Raw genomic sequence first — 18,088 nt, 5'->3', positions numbered from 1 at the left:
GGCAGACTAGATAGGTTTTGAAAATGGCAATTTTTATAACTTACGTGACCTCGTGACCTTGACCCTGACCTTGAACCCGGACAAAAGTTATATCGTTGTGCAACACTCATCGACCTCTACCCACATACTAAGTTTCCTCAAGATCGGAAAGAAAAATTGTTGACGGACGGACGTATGGATGGACGGACATTTGATCCGGCTTTATTAGGTCATCTCGGTAGAGATGACCTAAAAATGCTAATAAAAAAGACTAAAATTTTGATTATTTTTTTCCTAAAAAAAAAATAAATAAAAATAAAATAAAATAAAACTTGACCTGATTGAGCAAAATGAGATAAATTTATAAATTCAGCATGCAAAAACATACAAGGACTGTTGAGAAAACCTAGACCTCTGAAATGACGCAGACCAGTGTAATAAGAACAATAATTTGAGTGAAGTCGATGGCGTGCCATCACAAATCCTCATGCTCCTGACTGAAAGCAAAGTTGAAAGATGGCAAAAAGTTCCACCAGGAATGACCCAATATCAAAACTTGAGTGAAAAAACAAAATCTTCTGTTTTGACCTCTGCGACCCTAAGTCCCCACCCACCCCTGACCCCAGGGGATGAATTGGGGGTTAAATGCAAAAAAATCGTTACACATTTCACGCGTCCCCTGATGTTGATTGCATATGCAAAGTTTCGTAACTATTTTTTTTTAATGTGCACGTAATTGCATTTTTTGGTGTTTAACCTTTTGGCCCAGGCCATGGTCCAAGGGGGTAGGGCCAAAAATGATACTGCTCTCATACCTTCTTGCCACGTGGTGATCATAACGAAGTTCGGTGAATTTCTGTACAACACTTTAGGAGGAGATAGCGTGATGGACGGTCAGACAGACAGATGGAGCAGATTACAATGTTCCCCCCTTTTATTTTTTTAGCGTGGGGATAACAAGAACGTAGTTGATGGCACACCATCGCAAATCAAAAACGCTTCCCACTGAAAGAAAAGCTAAAAGATGGCAAAAAGTTCCATCAGGAATAAACCAAGATGAAATTTTAAGTGAAATATTTATTTTGCCGTTTTGACCACTGCGACCTTCAGTCCCCAAGAACCAGCGGTCAAATAATGAAAAAAAATAGATAAAACATAATCATTTTTATCTTCCATGCATTCTCCAATGTTGATTGCGTATACAAATTTTCATTAAAAAAACCTTTTTAAATGTGCCCACAATTGCATTCTTTGGAATTCTTTAACAAGAATTGCATTCTTTAACAACGTTCAACACCATGACGAGAAATATCTGAGGTTCAACATTCACGTCTTCAATTTTAATTTAATTTCATCACTGATCAGATAATATAACAGGTAGATAATATAACAGACGGTGATCACTAATCAGAACGAACCTTTAGAGTGGAAGCTCTTTTTACCGTTGAACTGCAGAAAAAAGAACAGTGCACAGGTTCAGAAGCAGGAAGCATAAAATTTAAACATTAAAAATGTAGGGGAAGGAAGACATAAAATGGTGCAAGGTGTATATATATATATATATATATATATATATATATATATATATATATATATATATATATATATATATATATATATATATATATATATATATGTATATGTATATATGTATATATGTATATGTATATGTATATGTATATGTATATATGTATATGTATATATGTATATATATATATATATGTATATATATATATATATATATATATATATATATATATATATATATATATATATTGTTACGTTTGAGGGGGGGTATGCATTCAAAGGGTAATTAGGATGTTTAATTAGGTATGCCATGCTGTTCGAGTTGTACCAGGATCTCGATCTAATAAGTAGAAATTCAGTGGTGATAAGTTGTCTAGTAAATGTCCATTTCTTCAAGGGGGAAATGATAATTGTCACGTAATTAGATAGGGATACGGGATAGGGTAAGTGTGTCTGCGTAAACCCCTTTTAGTATTCCCTGGAGGCTTGCCGTGACGTCACAGGACAGTGCGGCGGATGGCTCCGCCCCGTGATCACGATTGGCGGAAAGCGACGGCGGAGGGCCAATAAACGGCTCGATTGGAAGCGACGAGGACTGGAGGATAAAAAGGCTCTGTTCGGGAAAAGGTGAGGAGGAAGAAGATCGGGACAGAAAAACCGTTCTGGTGGAGGCTGTTGTGCTGGGAGCATGTTGTTTGTTGGGCTGATTCGATCCTGGATTTGATCGTGTCTCGTGGCCTTGCTGTGCCTCGTGCCTCACCTTGGTTGGCTCTGGGGTTCTGCTGGCTCGGAGCATGGGGTCGAATGGCGGGCGGACCTGACTCCCTCTCCTGCTCGCAACTTGGCGCCAGAACTGGCTCCCTGGCGGCTGTGAGCGGACTTGGGCCGACACCAGGAGGTCGACAGCACCACGGTGTCTCCTGCCCCTGACGAGCGCAACGCCAGCTCGTCCGACACCAATCCAGGGACTGTTGCGTCCACACCATGGGCCAGCCTGACCACCAGGACCAGCTACGGTGTGTGTGTGTGTGTGTGTGTGTGTGTGTGTGTGTGTGTGTGTGTGTGTGTGTGTGTGTGTGTGTGTGTGTGTGTGTGTGTGTGTGTGTGTGTGTGTGTGTGTGTGTGTGTACCTGGCGCCTTAGAGGGTTTGAGATTTGTACATCCATTGGAATTGTTTGTGTTTTCCCCACGCACGAACCCACACCACCATCCCGTCGCATCGCCCCAGATCCCTCTTCTTGCCGAGTCTTGTTATTTCTGGTTAGAGAAATAAATGTTATCAATCATTGAAAAGCGACTCGTGCCACCTTCCTCGTCCCGTTTGAGGTAGAGCGATTAAAACCGCCATCTTTGGGTTATAAATAAATAAACCGCCTCCATCGTTTCGGCTCATTCTACGTTGGCGGGACTGTTCAAGTCCCGTGGACGTCACATTGGTGTCAAGGTGTTGGATGTTCGAACCCCTCAAAATTATATTCGGTATCGGGAGAATATACAAGAACTGAAATCTCGCCACGAATTGGATTATCAAATTACTGCAAAAAAAAGCGCGCGAGCGTGGGAAAATTTTGGCGGGATTTTTCAAATTAAAATTAATTGGTGGCAAACGGGACTTCTGCACCATGGCGGATGTGCAGATGTTTGAGGAGGAAGGTCACGTGTCTGGCAGCAAGTCGGGGGAAGAAGGGAGAGACGGGGGTAGGGTTGGAACCTCCCCCATTCTGAGCGTGGACCGTGCTTCATGGCCCGTAACGGAGCCGACAGCGCCGGAAACCGGCACGATGACGATTTGGACAATGTTGGAACGTTTAATGAGTGCAATTACAGCACAGGGGGCAAAAATGACGGCACAGGGGGCACAAATGGCAGAAATGACGGCACAAATGGAAAATCAATTCGTGACACAGAGGGCAGACATGACGGCACAGAGGGCAGCAATGACAGATCAATTGGGGGTAATGGGGCAACAGTTGGGTGCGCGGATTGATTTAATGAGCGAAGAATTGGGGGAAAAGATGGAGAAAATGAAAACTGAGATGCAGGAGTGTGTGGATGTTAAATTGGGAGAAATACAAAGTAAATTCGAGGATAGATTGGAGGAAACAAAGGTAGAAATTACATTGGACGGGGAAAATATACGGAAAAAATTGGTAGATAAAATTGATGCAACGAACATTCGGGTTGATAAAGTGGATGAAAGCCTGGAACGTCATCGTGCCTGTGTGGATGCTCGTATGCAGCTGCAAGTAGAAGAGTGGGGAGAGCTGAGGAAGCAAGGGATGAATTTGGCGGAGGAGGTAAAAGGATTGGAGGCTCGTTTGGACGAACAAGATAAAATTATGAGCCAAGATGAAGTCTTGGATAAAGGCCTGGTAGAGCCGTCTTTTGTAAGTAGAGTGTCCGGGTTGGTTGAGGAGCAGCTACAAACTCGCGACGGAGCCTTGGAGGAGGTTGTGCGGGCCCAGAGGATCCTGCGGGAAGAGGTGAATCGGTCCATTCAACGTTTGGAACAGGAGGCAAAATTGACCCATGAGACCCTCACCACAAAACATCTTTGGCCACAGTGGGCTCTGAAATTGGATACGCAGCCACAAGGGTGTTTGATCCCTGGGCTGGATTCGGACAAGGGAGAAACTGAGAAGCGGGCCACCGTAAAAGTGATCCCCCTGGTAAATTTTGACGGGTCAGGGAGCATTGAAACTTTTTTGACGCAATTTGAGTGTATTTCCCGACTAAACGGGTGGAATGAGCGGGAACGTACAGGGAATTTGGTGGCAACGTTGCGGGGACCAGCCGCAGATGTGTTAAACGTGATCGCGGAGGGGATGTTGACCAGCTCCCACATTTGCGAGGCATTGAGCCGTCGGTGTGGGTTCGCGGCAAACTGTGATCTGGTGCGGGCCCAGCTCCAGCACCACAGATTAAAGCCGGGTGAGACAGTGCAGGAGCTGGCACAGGACATTTACCAATCAGTCAGGATCGCGTATCGGGACCTTACAGTGGAGGCATGGGACAGACTGGCACTAGAGAAATTTTTAGCTGCTCTTCCTGACCCTGAGGTCCGAGCGCTAGTGGAGCTACAGGATCCACCCACCGTGCACCGAGCGGCCGAGTGCGTGGCCAGGCTGGCCTCGTGGAGTCGGCCGGGTCGGGTGCCCGAGAGGCCATCGGGGACGATCCGACAGGCGGAGATTCGGGATCAGGGAGGGGGGCTGGTAGAAATTCGCATTACCCAAATGCTTCAGGAGATGAATCCTCCTGCTGAACTGCCAGGTCTATCCGAGGTGCTCTTACATAGGTCGAGTCCGGAAATCACTGTCGGGGATCGGGGAAACTAGATTGGCCTGAGCATATAGGGCCATGCTCGGCTGGTGAGATTGTGGCGAAGTGCCTCCTTTGGTGAAAATAGTGAATTGTGGGAAAATTGGCATGGGTTTGTAAGTTCTGCTGGGTTTTAGAGTGACAATAGGGACAGTGGGTAATTGGTAACAAAGCGGGCACGAGTGGCTGTCCAATGGCTGGTGCGTGGATCGGGTGAGGAAAAGTGCTGTGTGAGTTGTTTCAAGTAAAGAAGTGAAATGTATGGTGCACACATTGATTTTTTATTGGACATGGTGTGGTAACAGGGAAGGTCATGGTCGGTGAAGTGTTAGAAATGCAGATGTCACATGTAAGGCCGATGGGGTGGGGGGAGTCATGTGGGTTTTGTGGGTGGGGATGATGTGCTTGTCCGCAGGGATTGCTGAAGCTCACGGTGAGCGGGAATTGCGACCCCCTTCAAGGAGATTCACCCCTGGTGGCTAATGGTGACAGTGTCTGGAGGCAACTGGGAGAGGGTCTGGTTGGGCGACAAAGGCGGGTAGGACCTTGGCGACCCAGGAAGGCCAGAGGAGCCAGTGAGACCCCTTCCAGTGTGTTGTACGGGATGAGAGCTGATGGCTACCAGGGGGGTGGGAATCAAAGGGAGCGGGGCGGAGAAACGTCCGGGTTGGACTAAAGCTTACTTGTGGGCATGGTTGCACCGGAGATGCCCCCATCATCTTGTGGGAACCCACCCCACGACCATGACGGGATTCAGCCTGCATCATTAAAATGGGGACCATGACCTAGAAATGTGATGATGACCATGGTGTGAGTGTTGTGAAGATGTGTGAGTCCCACTCGATCCCGCACAACTTGACATGTGCAGCAAGGGCATGATGTCCGCATAATTTTGGGGCAAGCAAATTTGAAAATTGGCTCCCCAGGTAACGCTGGGTCTATTAGCATCCACTGGGGGACGCGATCAAGTGTAAATATTCCGTGAATAGTGTCGTTAAGGCTTAGAGTAGGAATGTAAAGTATAAGTGTTGTGTTTTTGTGGAACCCTTTGTTTCCCCTCCCCAGATCACTGGAAGAGTGTTGGGCAAGAGCGATGATCCAGAGGATGGAGTGCAACTTCGCTCAGTGCTCTCATGTGATAAAATAAAAAAATATATATAATAAAAAAATGAATGAATGATTGTTTAGGCGAGGATAAGGCCATAAGGGGGTAGTACATTAAGCAGGATAGGTAAGTTTGCAGCGACTCACTGCCCATTGCCCCTCCTACTTTATTTCGTTAGGTTAAATAGGTGTGAGTCAGTAAGTGTTAAGGCTGGTATGGTAGCGCCTGTGATATACCTTGCAGGAGCTGCGGTACCAGAGGAGGGGGCAGTGTTACATTTGAGGGGGGGTATGCATTCAAAGGGTAATTAGGATGTTTAATTAGGTATGCCATGCTGTTCGAGTGAACTAGGATCTCGATGTAATAAGTAGCAATTCAGTGGTGATAAGTTGTCTAGTAAATGTCCATTTCTTCAAGGGGGTAATGATAATTGTCACGTAATTAGATAGGGATACGGGATAGGGTAAGTGTGTCTGCGAAAACCCCTTTTAGTATTCCCTGGAGGCTTGCCGTGACGTCACAGGACAGTGCTGCGGATGGCTCCGCCCCGTGATCACGATTGGCAGAAGGCGACAGCGGAGGGCCAATAAACGGCTCGATTGGAAGTGACGAGGACTGGAGGATAAAAAGGCTCTGTTCGGGGAAAAGGTGAGTAGGAAGAAGATCGGGACAGAAAAACCGTTCTGGTGGAGGCTGTTGTGCTGGGAGCGTGCTGTTTGTTGGGCTGATTCGATCCTGGATTTGATCGTGTCTCGTGCCTCACATTGGTTGGCTCTGGGGTTCTGCTGGCTCGGAGCACGGGGTCGAACGGCGGGCGGACCTGCCTCCCTCTCCTGCTCGCAACTTGGCGCCAGAACTGGTTCCCTGGCGGCTGTGAGCGGACTTGGGCCGACACCAGGAGGTCGACAGCACCACGGTGTCTCCTGCCCCTGACGAGCGCAACGCCAGCTCGTCCGACGCCAATCCAGGGACTGTTGCGTCCACACCACGGGCCAGCCTGACCACCAGGACCAGCTACGTTGTGTGTGTGTGTGTGTGTGTGTGTGTGTGTGTGTGTGTGTGTGTGTGTGTGTGTGTGTGTGTGTGTGTGTGTGTGTGTGTGTGTGTGTGTGTGTGTGTGTGTGTGTGTGTGTGTGTGTACCTGGCACCTTAGAGGGTTTGAGATTTGTACATCCATTGGAATTGTTTGTGTTTTCCCCACACCCGAACCCACACCACCATCCCGTCGAATCGCCCCGGATCCCTCTTCTTGCCGAGTCTTGTTATTTCTGGTTAGAGAAATAAACGTTATCAACTCAGTGAAAAGCGACTCGTGCCACCTTCCTCGTCCCGTTTGCGGTAGAGCGATTAAAACCGCCATCTTTGGGTTATAAATAAATAAACCGCCTCCATCGTTTCGGCTCATTCTACGTTGGCGGGACTGTTCAAGTCCCGTGAACGTCACAATATATATATATATATATATATATATATATATATATATATATATACATATATACATATATATATATATATATATATATATATATATATATATATATATATATATATATATATATATATATATATATATATATATACATATATATATATGTATATATATATATATATATATATATATATATATATATATATATATATATATATATATATATATATATATATATATATAGCCTGGTGTTGGCGCAGTGGTTAGGGCAGCGGATTGGGATCCAAAAGGTCCTGAGTTCAAGCCCCGTTGAGCCACTGAATTAATACACCAGGGGGTTGACTCAGCCTGTCATCCTTCCGAGGTCGGCAAAATGAGTACCAGTGTACTGGCCCGGTGTATACCCCGGTTAAAATAGGTGTACCATATCCCTGTGTCGTAAGAGGTGACCAGCGTTGCGTCAGGAAGGGCATCCGGCGTAAAACATGTGCCAAATCACTATGCGGATCACATGGATGATCCGCTGTGGCAACCCCTAAAGGGAGCAGCCGAAAGAAGAAGAAGAAGATATATATTGTTGTGGTTGACGAAATTCGCAAACCACCATTCAGGTCCCTTAGGTGAGATATCTCTAAGTATATGTGTAGTTGGGCCCAAACCCGTTGTTTAGAGGGAATAAATGTCATTCATTCGGGCTGCGACCCTTCTAGATAGCCGTTTTTCTTTTACTATCTTTATTTTGGACCAGCCGCCATTACTACCACCACAACCACCACCAACCACGTCTCAATAGCCATCACACAACAACCACCAACCGCAACGCCGCTTCACAACAACAGCCACGACCCTTGCCGTCACATCTCGCTCTCGCAACCATCGCATCACCGCCATTCCCGCGCCGCTTGTGGACACCGATCCTGGACTCGTGCAGGGTGCGCACCGAGCAGCGGGTGCAAAAACACCAGCCTTTCCGAAGCAATCGGATCAAAAACGACTCACGCCCATTTCTGTTCCGTCCTATCGGCGAGCGTGGGGTGATTTGGCCCCGCCTCCAGGTGCGTCGGAGTATAATCGCTATATGCAGATTCATGGATCAAAAAGCATTCACGCCCACTTTTCCTCTGTCCAATGGGGAGCCAGCCAGAGGTAAAGGGTCGAAGGTGAAGGAGCGAGGCCCCGGGGGCTATAAAGGGCCGCGTTCGCTCGCCAGGCAGTTGAGTTGGGAAGAGTCGGAGCAGTTGAGTTGGGAAGAGTTGAGTTGAGTCAGTCAAGGAGAGTTGAGTTGGGAAGAGTCGGAGCAGTGGGGTTGGAAAGAGTCAGTCAAGGAGAGTGGAGAAGAGAAGAGTCGGAGAAAGCAGTTGGACGGAGCTGTGGAGAGTTGGAGAGGTGGCGGCGGCGAAGGCAGTCGAGGGGGCGCTCGTGTCAGAGTCGGGGAGCTGCGGAGAGGGGAGGCCGATAACGCGACCGAGGTCGCGGTGGAGACGCTCGTCGCGGGACCCGAACCAGCGAGATATCCTCATCCCCCCGAGCATCAACAACCCCCTCCTGTTTCCCCCCGCGCTGAGATAGTGCGAGAAGGGGGCCCCATTCCCACCCCATTCCAGACACTGTCCGCGAGGCCCGCGGAGTCGGGGCGCCACCGCCATTTTGCGGCTCATCACCAGACGGGTAGGCTCGACGCGGTCTCGGCCCCAGGCCCGTCTGCCCCCTCATAGTGGAGGGTGGTCCCTTTTTCTTTTGCTTTGAGTATATGTGTTGTCGGCGCCGTCTGTGAAGTAAAACTGTATTAGTGTTGCCGTGTGCTCGGTAGTCGGTGGTAGATCTGCATTGTGTTTTACTTTTACATTTGCTTTTTGTGCATTATTGTTGTGTTTCTTCGACTTTTATATTTGCTTTTGGTGTATAATTGTATATGTGTGCTTTCCGTTTGCGCGGAATAAATGTGCTTTATGTTGAACTGTTTTTCCCGTTTTGCTTCGTCTTTTCCTTTATTGAATCTCCATCTTACTTCACGTAAAGGGTTGGTCGTGGGCTAAAACGCCCGATAATTAATCGAACCGTCGGGGTTGACGATAACACCGCTCGGTTATCCCGATAGTACGGAACGGGTCGCTTAAAGTGGCCCGTGTCCGAAGTCGACCTGCGGCGAGGTGCGATCGCCCGGTCTACCCTCCGTGTGGGTACTTAGGGAGGTCGAATTTGGCGAGCAACCCTATCCCACGCGGGGGGCCGATTGGCACGATCGTGGTGAGGCCGAAAGGCCCACCCGTGACTAGTTCCCGGCGTTAGTCCGAGAGGGTCACGACGGGATTGTCCGTCCGGTGGGCGACGTGCCGCGATTCGAGTTACGTGGCCGTCCGCACGCCGGCAGGTGCGAATCCGCAACAATATATATATATATATATATATATATATATATATATATATATATATATATATATATATATATATATATATATATATGTATATATATATATGTATATATATATGTATATATATATGTATATATATATATATATATGTATATATATATGTATATATATATATATATATATATATATATATATATATATATATATATATATATATATATATATATATATATATATATAGTTACGGCTGTGGAAATTTGCAATACGCCAGAAAGGTCCTCAGGTTAGATATATCGATAAGTTCATGTGTAGTTAGTCCACACCCGTTGTTTGGAGGGAATATGTGTGATTCATCCGGGCTGCGACGCTTTGAGTTCGCCATTTTTTTACCTGTCGTTATTTTGGAACAACCACGCCATCTCAACAACCACACCATCCACACCACAACGCCACTAAAGGAGCAACGAAACCAGCCCACCCCAATTTCTCCTCCGTTAAACAAGTTTGATGGTTGGAAACCAGCCCCACCCCAATTTCTCCTCCGGTAAACAAGTTTGACGGTTTAAAACCAACTCCCGTCCCAATTTCTCTGGAATGTTCCTCCCCCCACCCACGTGCCGCGAAGGGCAGGGCGGGCGCAGGAGAAATAAAAGGGCAAGAGGAGCGCCTGGAAAAAAGCATGGATAGCAGGAAAAGAGCACGGATAGTCGTGTGGAAGTTTTGGTCGTCGTGGTCTTGATCCAAGTCTTTGTCGTCGACAGACTTGGGGCATTCAGGTGAAAGTCTTGTCCTAGTCGGCGTGGGGAGAAGGCGTCACGACCTGCCCACCGTTGCAAGGCCCGATATCAGGCGTGGCTGTCCTAGTGGCTGTGGGGAGAAGGCGTCACAAGCTGCCCACGGTTGCAAGGCCCGAGATCAGGCGCGGCTACGCTAGTTGCCGTGGGGATGAGACGTCGCGACCTGCCCACCGTCGCACCATGAGGGTGCAGGTAAGACCCTTCGGTCTCGTGGGCCTTTTTGGTCATCCACAGCCCACGACCATAAAGGTCTACGGACCCCGCCTACCCCCTTGCCTGTGAGGGAGGTCTTTCTTTGTTTTTGTATGCATGCTGTGGTGCCGTGTCCTGCCAAGTAGAAACTGTGCAAGTGCTTGTAAATAATAATTATAGTCGGTCATATTGCTTTTGCATTCTATTTGTTGCTTGTATATTGCATTGATTCCTTGTTTGTGTTGTGTGTGCAATATGTGCTTTGTAATAAATGTGCTTGTGTGAAATATATCCCGTTCGTCGTCTCTTTCCCCATTGAAAGTGCCATCTTGCATCACGTAAGGGATTGGTAGTGGGTTTAGACACCCAGTAAATAATCTGAACCGTCGAGGTCGGCGATAACTCCGCTCGGTTATCCCTGCAGCACGGAACAAGCCGCTTAAGCGGTTCATGTCCGGAGTCGACCTGCGGCGTGGTTCAACTCCTCGGTACGCTACCCGCGCGGGTACTTAGGTATATCGACATTCGGCGATTCACCCTATTTAGCGGGGGTAGAATGCGGACTGGGTTGTGGTGAGGCTAAACCCCCACCCATGGCTAGCTCCTTGGCGGTAGTTCCAAGAGGGTCACGACTGAATTGTCCGTTCCGGTGGGCGACGCGTCGCGATTTGAGTTATGTGGCCGATCGCACGCCAGGCGGGCGAAATTCGTCACAATATATATATATATATATATATATATATATATATATATATATATATATATATATATATATATATATATATATACATATATATATATATATACATATACATATATATACATATACATATACATATACATATACATATACATATACATATACATATACATATATATATATATATATACATACATACATGTACATATATGTATAATTACCGTATTTATTCGAAGAGAAGCCCCCCTTCTAATAAAGGACCCTCCCCCCCTTCTTTGAGAAAATTTTCATGTTTCAAGGGTGTCTCTAATAATAGCCCGCTTTCCCCCTCCCCTGGTGTGAAACAATTGAGACAGCTGTAGCCTGTAGAGGGAGCCTGGCCCGCCTGGCCAGGCCGGGAACCGGCTTTGTTGATAGGTGTGTTTGACGGCGGTCAAGTCAGTGTGGTGTCGTATTCTGCAAAATTTATACCCCTCTTCCTTGACAATACTTGTATCTTCATAATAAAACAAATAAATAAAAAATAAAAAATTGCATGTTTGTCGATTGTCTCTAATAAAGGCCCCCTCCCCTCCTTGATCAAACTGGTATTGTAATAAACGCCCAGGGCTTAGATTAGAATAAATACTGTATGTATATGTATATATATATATATATATATATATATATATATATATATATATATATATATATATATATATATATATATATATATATATATATATATATATATATATATATATATATATATATATATATATATAGATTGTTGCGGATTCCGCGCCCGCCGGCGTGCTGACGGCCACGGAACTCGAATCGCGGCACGTCGCCCACCGGACGGACAATCCAGTCGTGACCCTCTCGGACTAACGCCGGGAACCAGTCACGGGTGGACCTTTCGGTCTCACCGCGATCGAGCCAATCAGCCCCCGCGTGGGATAGGGTTGCTCGCCAAATTCGACCTACCTAAGTACCCACGCGGAGGGTAGACCGGCGATCGCACCTCGCCGCAGGTCGACTTCGGACACGGGCCACTTAAGCGACCCGTTCCGTACTATCAGCATAACCGAGCGGTGTTATCGTCGACCTCGACGGTTCGATTAATTATCGGGCGTATTCAGCCCACTACCAACCCTTTACGTGAAGCAAGATGGGGATTCAATAGAGGAAAAGACGAAGCGAAGCGGGAAACAGTTCAACACAAAGCACATTTATTCGCGGCACACGGGAGCACACATATACAATTCCACCAAATGCACACAGAAAAGACACAATGTAATTTACACAAAAAGCAAATGTAAAAGCGAAAACACAATGCAGAGGTAATACCGACTACCGAGCACACGGCAACACTTATACAATTCTACTTCACAGACGGCGCCGACAACACATACCCAAAACCAAGGAAAAGAATACCCTCAAGGATGAGGCGGGCCTGAGGCCGAGACCGGGTCGCGCCTACCCGTCTGGTGATGAGACGCGGAGCGGCGATGGCGCCTCAACTCCGCGGGCCTCGCGGACAGTGTCTGGTAGGGGGTGGGAAAGGGGCCCCCTTAGTCGCACTATCTCAGCGCGGGGGGAAACAGGAGGGGGTTGCTGATGCTCGGGGTATAGAGGATTTTTATTATCCCGCGACGAGCGTCTCCACCTCGGCCAGGTCGCGCTGTCGGCCTCCCTGGGGTGCAGCTCCCTGCACGACGCGAGCACCCCCTCGTCTGGTGTCGCTGCCTTTCCACAGCTCCGTCCCCTCCGTTCCGACTCCAACGCACACGACGACCAGCTCCTTCTTGCCAACTCCACCGCCCGCGAAGTCTTAACTCTCTGTTTCCGACTCTCCTACTCTCCTACTCTCCGCCTCTGGACTCTCCTACTCTCCGCCTCTGGACTCTCCTACTCTCCGCCTCTGGACTCTCCTACTCTCCGCCTCTGGACTCTCCTACTCTCCGCCTCTGGACTCTCCTACTCTCCGCCTCTGGACTCTCCTACTCTCCGCCTCTGGACTCTCCTACTCTCCGCCTCTGGACTCTCCTACTCTCCGCCTCTGGACTCTCCTACTCTCCGCCTCTGGACTCTCCTACTCTCCGCCTCTGGACTCTCCTACTCTCCGCCTCTGGACTCTCCTACTCTCCGCCTCTGGACTCTCCTACTCTCCGCCTCTGGACTCTCCTACTCTCCGCCTCTGGACTCTCCTACTCTCCGCCTCTGGACTCCCCTACTCTCTGCCTCTCGACTCTCCTGGACTGACGAACACGGTCCTTTTATCAGCCCCGTAGCTTCCCCCTCTCATCTTTGACCCCTCCCTTCGACCTTTCACCTCGCTCCCCATTGGCCCGAGAAAAAGTGGGCGTGAAGGCTTTTTGATCCATAAATTTGCATATATCGATCGCCCTGGGGGCGGGGCCAATTCGCCCCTCGCTCACCGATTGGACGGCAAAAAGTGGGCGTGTGTCGTTTTTGATCCGTTTTTGAAGCACAAAATCCGTGATTTTGTACATGCTGTTCGGCGCGCGCCCTGCACGAGTCCAACACCGGCACCCACAGCGGGGCAAGAACGGTGGCGATGCGACGGTTGCGAGGTGTGACGGGAAGGTCGTGGCGGTTGTGGTGAAGCGGCGTTGTGGTTGGTGGTTGATGTTGTGGTTGTGGTGGTAATCATGGCGGTTGGTCCAAAATAAAGATAGCAAAAGAAAAACGGCTATCCTGAAGAGTCGCAGCACGCATATATGACATGTATTCCCACTAGACAACGGGTTTGGGCCTAACTACACATGTACTTACCGAGATACCTCACCTAAGGGACCTGAATGGTGGTTTGCGAATTTGGTAACCACAACAATATATATATATATATATATATATATATATATATATATATATATATATATATATATATATATATATATATATATATAATTATATAAAGATATATATATATATATATATATATATATATATATATATAATTATATAAAGATATATATATATATATATATATATATATATATATATATATATATATATATATATATATATATATATATATATATATATATATATATATATATATATATATAGTTACGGCTGTGGAAATTTGCAATACGCTAGAAAGGTCCTCAGGTTAGATATATCGATAAGTTCATGTGTAGTTAGTCCACACCCGTTGTTTAGAGGGAATAAATGTGATTCATTCAGGCTGCGACGCTTTGAGATAATCGTTTTTCTGTTGTATCTTTATTTTGAACCAACCACGTCTCAACCGCCATCACACAACAACCACCAACCATAATGCCGCTTCACAACAACAACGCCAACAGCCACGACCTTTACCTTCACAACTCGCTCCCACAAACATCGCATCACCGCCATTACAAACGGCACCATGGCCATAAACCACCACCATAAACCCTCCACCACCTTCACCTCTCTCCTTCTGCGGCCATTCCAGCACCACTTGTGAGCACCGAGCGTCAGGCTGTCCTGGGCTCGTACGGGACGCGCGCCGAGCCGCGAGTGCAAAATGCGGCCTTTCCGAGGAGAATTCGGATCAAGAATGCTACACGCCCACCTCTGATCCGTCCAATCAGCAAGCGCGGGGCGGTTTGGCCCCGCCTCCAGGCACGTCGATGTAGAATCGCGATATGCAAATTCTAGGATCAGGGGAGGTTCACGCCCCTTTTTCTCCGTCCAATGGGTGAGCGTGGCTCCACCCCCGAGCTCGTTCTGATCCAGAAATTTGCATATGGGTTCTCCTGCCGGCCTATAAAGCGCCGAGCGCGGGGCGAATCTGGGTCGAGGCGGTTTTAGAAGGGCGGGGAGTGGCAGAAAAGGCAGAGTCGGTTTGGGTCGAGTCGGTCTCGGCAGAGTCGGTTTGGGTCGAGTCGGTCTCAGCAGAGTCGGTTTGGGCAGAGGCGAATTTGAGCAGAGTCGGCCTTGGAAGAGCGGAGAGTCGGCCTTGGAAGAGCGGAGAGTGTTTTGGGCAGAGTCGGGTAGGAGCGCGGAGTGGAGTCGGGAGGCGAGGGCGTACAGGTGGTTTTCTGCAGTCGGCTGAGGAGAATTGGGGAAGAGACCGAGGAGCTCGGGTCCGAGGAAAGGAAGACGGCGGTCGGCGACGAGGTCGCGATGGAATCGCTCGTCACGGGACCCAATCAAGCAGGCTATCCTCTTTCCCCAGAGCATCAACAATTCCCCCCCCCTTTTTCCCCCATGCTGAGATAGTGCGAAAAGGGGGCCCCGTTCCCAGCCCACTCCAAGCAGTGCCAACTAAACCCGCGAAGGAGCATGAAGTCGGGGCACCGCCGCGCTGCCACATTTGCGCTCATCACAAAGACACGGGTCGGATCCACCCGGTCTCACGGACCTGACCGCTCTTTCAGGTCCCGCGCAAATATTGGCCCACAGGCCCCGTCTGCCCCCTTGTCTTTGAGGGTGGCCCTTTTCTTTTGTTTCTGTGTAAACGTGTGTGTGTGTGGCGCCAATCTGGTGAAGTAAAACTGTGTAAGTGTTGCCGTGTGTACGCGTAGTCGGTTGTAGATCTGCAGTATTGTGTTTCTTTTGCTGCAATTGCTTTATGTGCATTCTGTTTAATTGTATATGTGTGCTCTCCGTGTGCCGTGGAATAAATGTGCATCATGTTGAACCGTTTTCCCGTTTCGCTTCGTCTTTTCTTTAATTGAATCTCCATCTTGCTTCACGTAAAGGGTTGGTAGTGGGCTTAATATTCCCGATAATTAATCAGAACCGTCGAGGCCGACGATAACACCGCTCGGTTATCCCGATAGTACGGAACGGGTCGCTTAAGCGGCCCATGTCCGGGGTCGACCTGCGGCAAGGTGCGATCGCCCAGTCTACCCTCCGCGTGGGTACTTAGGTAGGTTGAGTTTGGCGAACAACCCTATCCCACGCGGGTGGCCGATTGGCACGATCGTGGTGAGGCCCAAAGGCCCACCCGTGACTAGCTCCCGGCGTTAGTCCGAGAGGGTCACGGCAGAATTGTCCATCCGGTAGGCGACGTGCCGCGATTCGAGTTACGTGGCCGTTCGCACGCAGGCGGGCGCGAATTTGCAACACTGGTGTCAGGTCGTGGGACACAAACCCATCCCCTTCCTCGCGACACTGGTGTCGGAGAGCGGGAAAACGGGCTCTCCTGTCTCCAGCTAAATTCACGGGAATCGGTTCAGGGGTGAGAGGAGCAACCCCCGATTCCCTCCAAATTACGAGCGATTTAAATTAACCCGTGAGGAGAAATAAGATGGCGTCTCAAGGCGAGCGGGAGCCGGGGGTATTAGCGATGGATTTAGAACGTGTAAAATCCATGGTCCAGGATGAAATCCCCGTGCAGGAAATGTTGGTTGTGCAGGAACACGAACTCCCCCAACTGAACCCAGAGCCCGAAATAGGTGCGGCGGCGGCCGCGGTGTATGACACCTCCCCTCCCCCTCTCCGCCAAAACCCTCCAATCCTTGCCAAATCGGCTCAGCTGAGTGTGCCCGACATTGCCCAGCTATGCGCCATGCTGGCAGGAATCAGTGGGGACATGCACGAAATGAAAACGAAAATGGATGGCAATACGCAACAAATGCACGAAATGAAAACGAAAATGGTTGGGAATACGCAACAAATGCACGAAATGAAAACGAAAATGGATGGGAATACGCAACAAATGCACGGAATGAAAACGAAAATGGATATGAATACACAACAAATGAATGAAATAAAAACAAATGTGTGCAGGATGAATAATCAAATGAATGCGAATTTACAACAGGTGAAGAACGGAATGAAGGAAGAAATGAAAGAACTGCGGGGTGAGATGCAGAACATGGGCCGAAGCCTGCAGGCGGGCATGAAGTCAATAACCGGGGAGCTCAAAATGGCGACGCCACGTGTGGGGACGAACGAGCTGGGAGGGAGTGCAACGGCTGTCAGGCTCGTGGTGGAGGAGGGTGAAGACAAAATAATTCGGGAGACGCGTTGGGCGAGGGTCGTGACAGAGAAAGTGACGGTGACCGAGAGGGAAAAATTAAATGGGGAGACCAAAACGTGTGAGACGAGACACGAGGTGACGACAAAGGAAATAAAAATAGTGGAGACAAGGGAGGTAAAGGGTGAAGAGGTGACCGAGTTGGCAGAGACACGGAAGATAGAGAGTGAATTGGACGGGGTTAGAGACGCACACACACACACACACACACAGAGGTAGTGGAGGACAATGGGGGGGGGGAGCTGGCGGACTGGGTGGAGACCCAATGCGAACAGTTGGATAGCCTCCTCCAGGAACGAGGGGAGGGAGTATGCCCCCTTGAGGCGAATCACGACCAGGTGGGTTTGGTCGTGCTTTGCGAGTTCGAGGGGAGGAGTGCTGTGGACAGGTGAACGGAAAGCTTAGGGGGTATAGAGGCCCCGGAGCCCCTTGTGGAGACACGAATCCCCAGTGTGGTTGTCTTGGTGTGTGTGGTGTCGAGGTGTGTGTTCACGAGTGTGGCGAAATGCGTGCTGCAACGCACGCATAGCGCGGGTGCAAGGGCGTGTGTGAGAGCGACCGGGTGGGTGACAAAGACCCCGTGTGTGGATGAGACCCCAGGTGTGAGTGCGCCCCCGTGTGTGAGTGGTGTGTTTGCGAGTGTGCCGGAGTGCGTGCTTCCCAGCACGCCGTGTGTAAAAGGGGCA

At 48.7% G+C, this 18,088-nt stretch overlaps 1 protein-coding gene across 6 annotated transcripts in view; it reads right to left on the bottom strand.

Moving 5' to 3' along the window:
• Positions 1-18,088, bottom strand: part of LOC147014406 (mitogen-activated protein kinase kinase kinase kinase 3-like) — a 187,297-nt gene that overhangs the window by 34,174 nt on the left and 135,035 nt on the right. For all 6 annotated transcript variants that reach the window (XM_085852329.1, XM_085852325.1, XM_085852326.1 and 3 more), the window contains one exon: positions 1,398-1,428. In XM_085852329.1, the coding sequence (XP_085708455.1) occupies positions 1,398-1,428 (31 nt within the window). The remainder of the gene's footprint in view (positions 1-1,397; positions 1,429-18,088) is intronic.

Source organism: Eptatretus burgeri, chromosome 13, assembly GCF_056783735.1.
Source record: "Eptatretus burgeri isolate ZD-2024b chromosome 13, Ebu_testis_v1, whole genome shotgun sequence".
NCBI lineage: Eukaryota > Metazoa > Chordata > Myxini > Myxiniformes > Myxinidae > Eptatretus > Eptatretus burgeri.
This window is presented reverse-complemented; position numbering and strand designations above follow the sequence as displayed.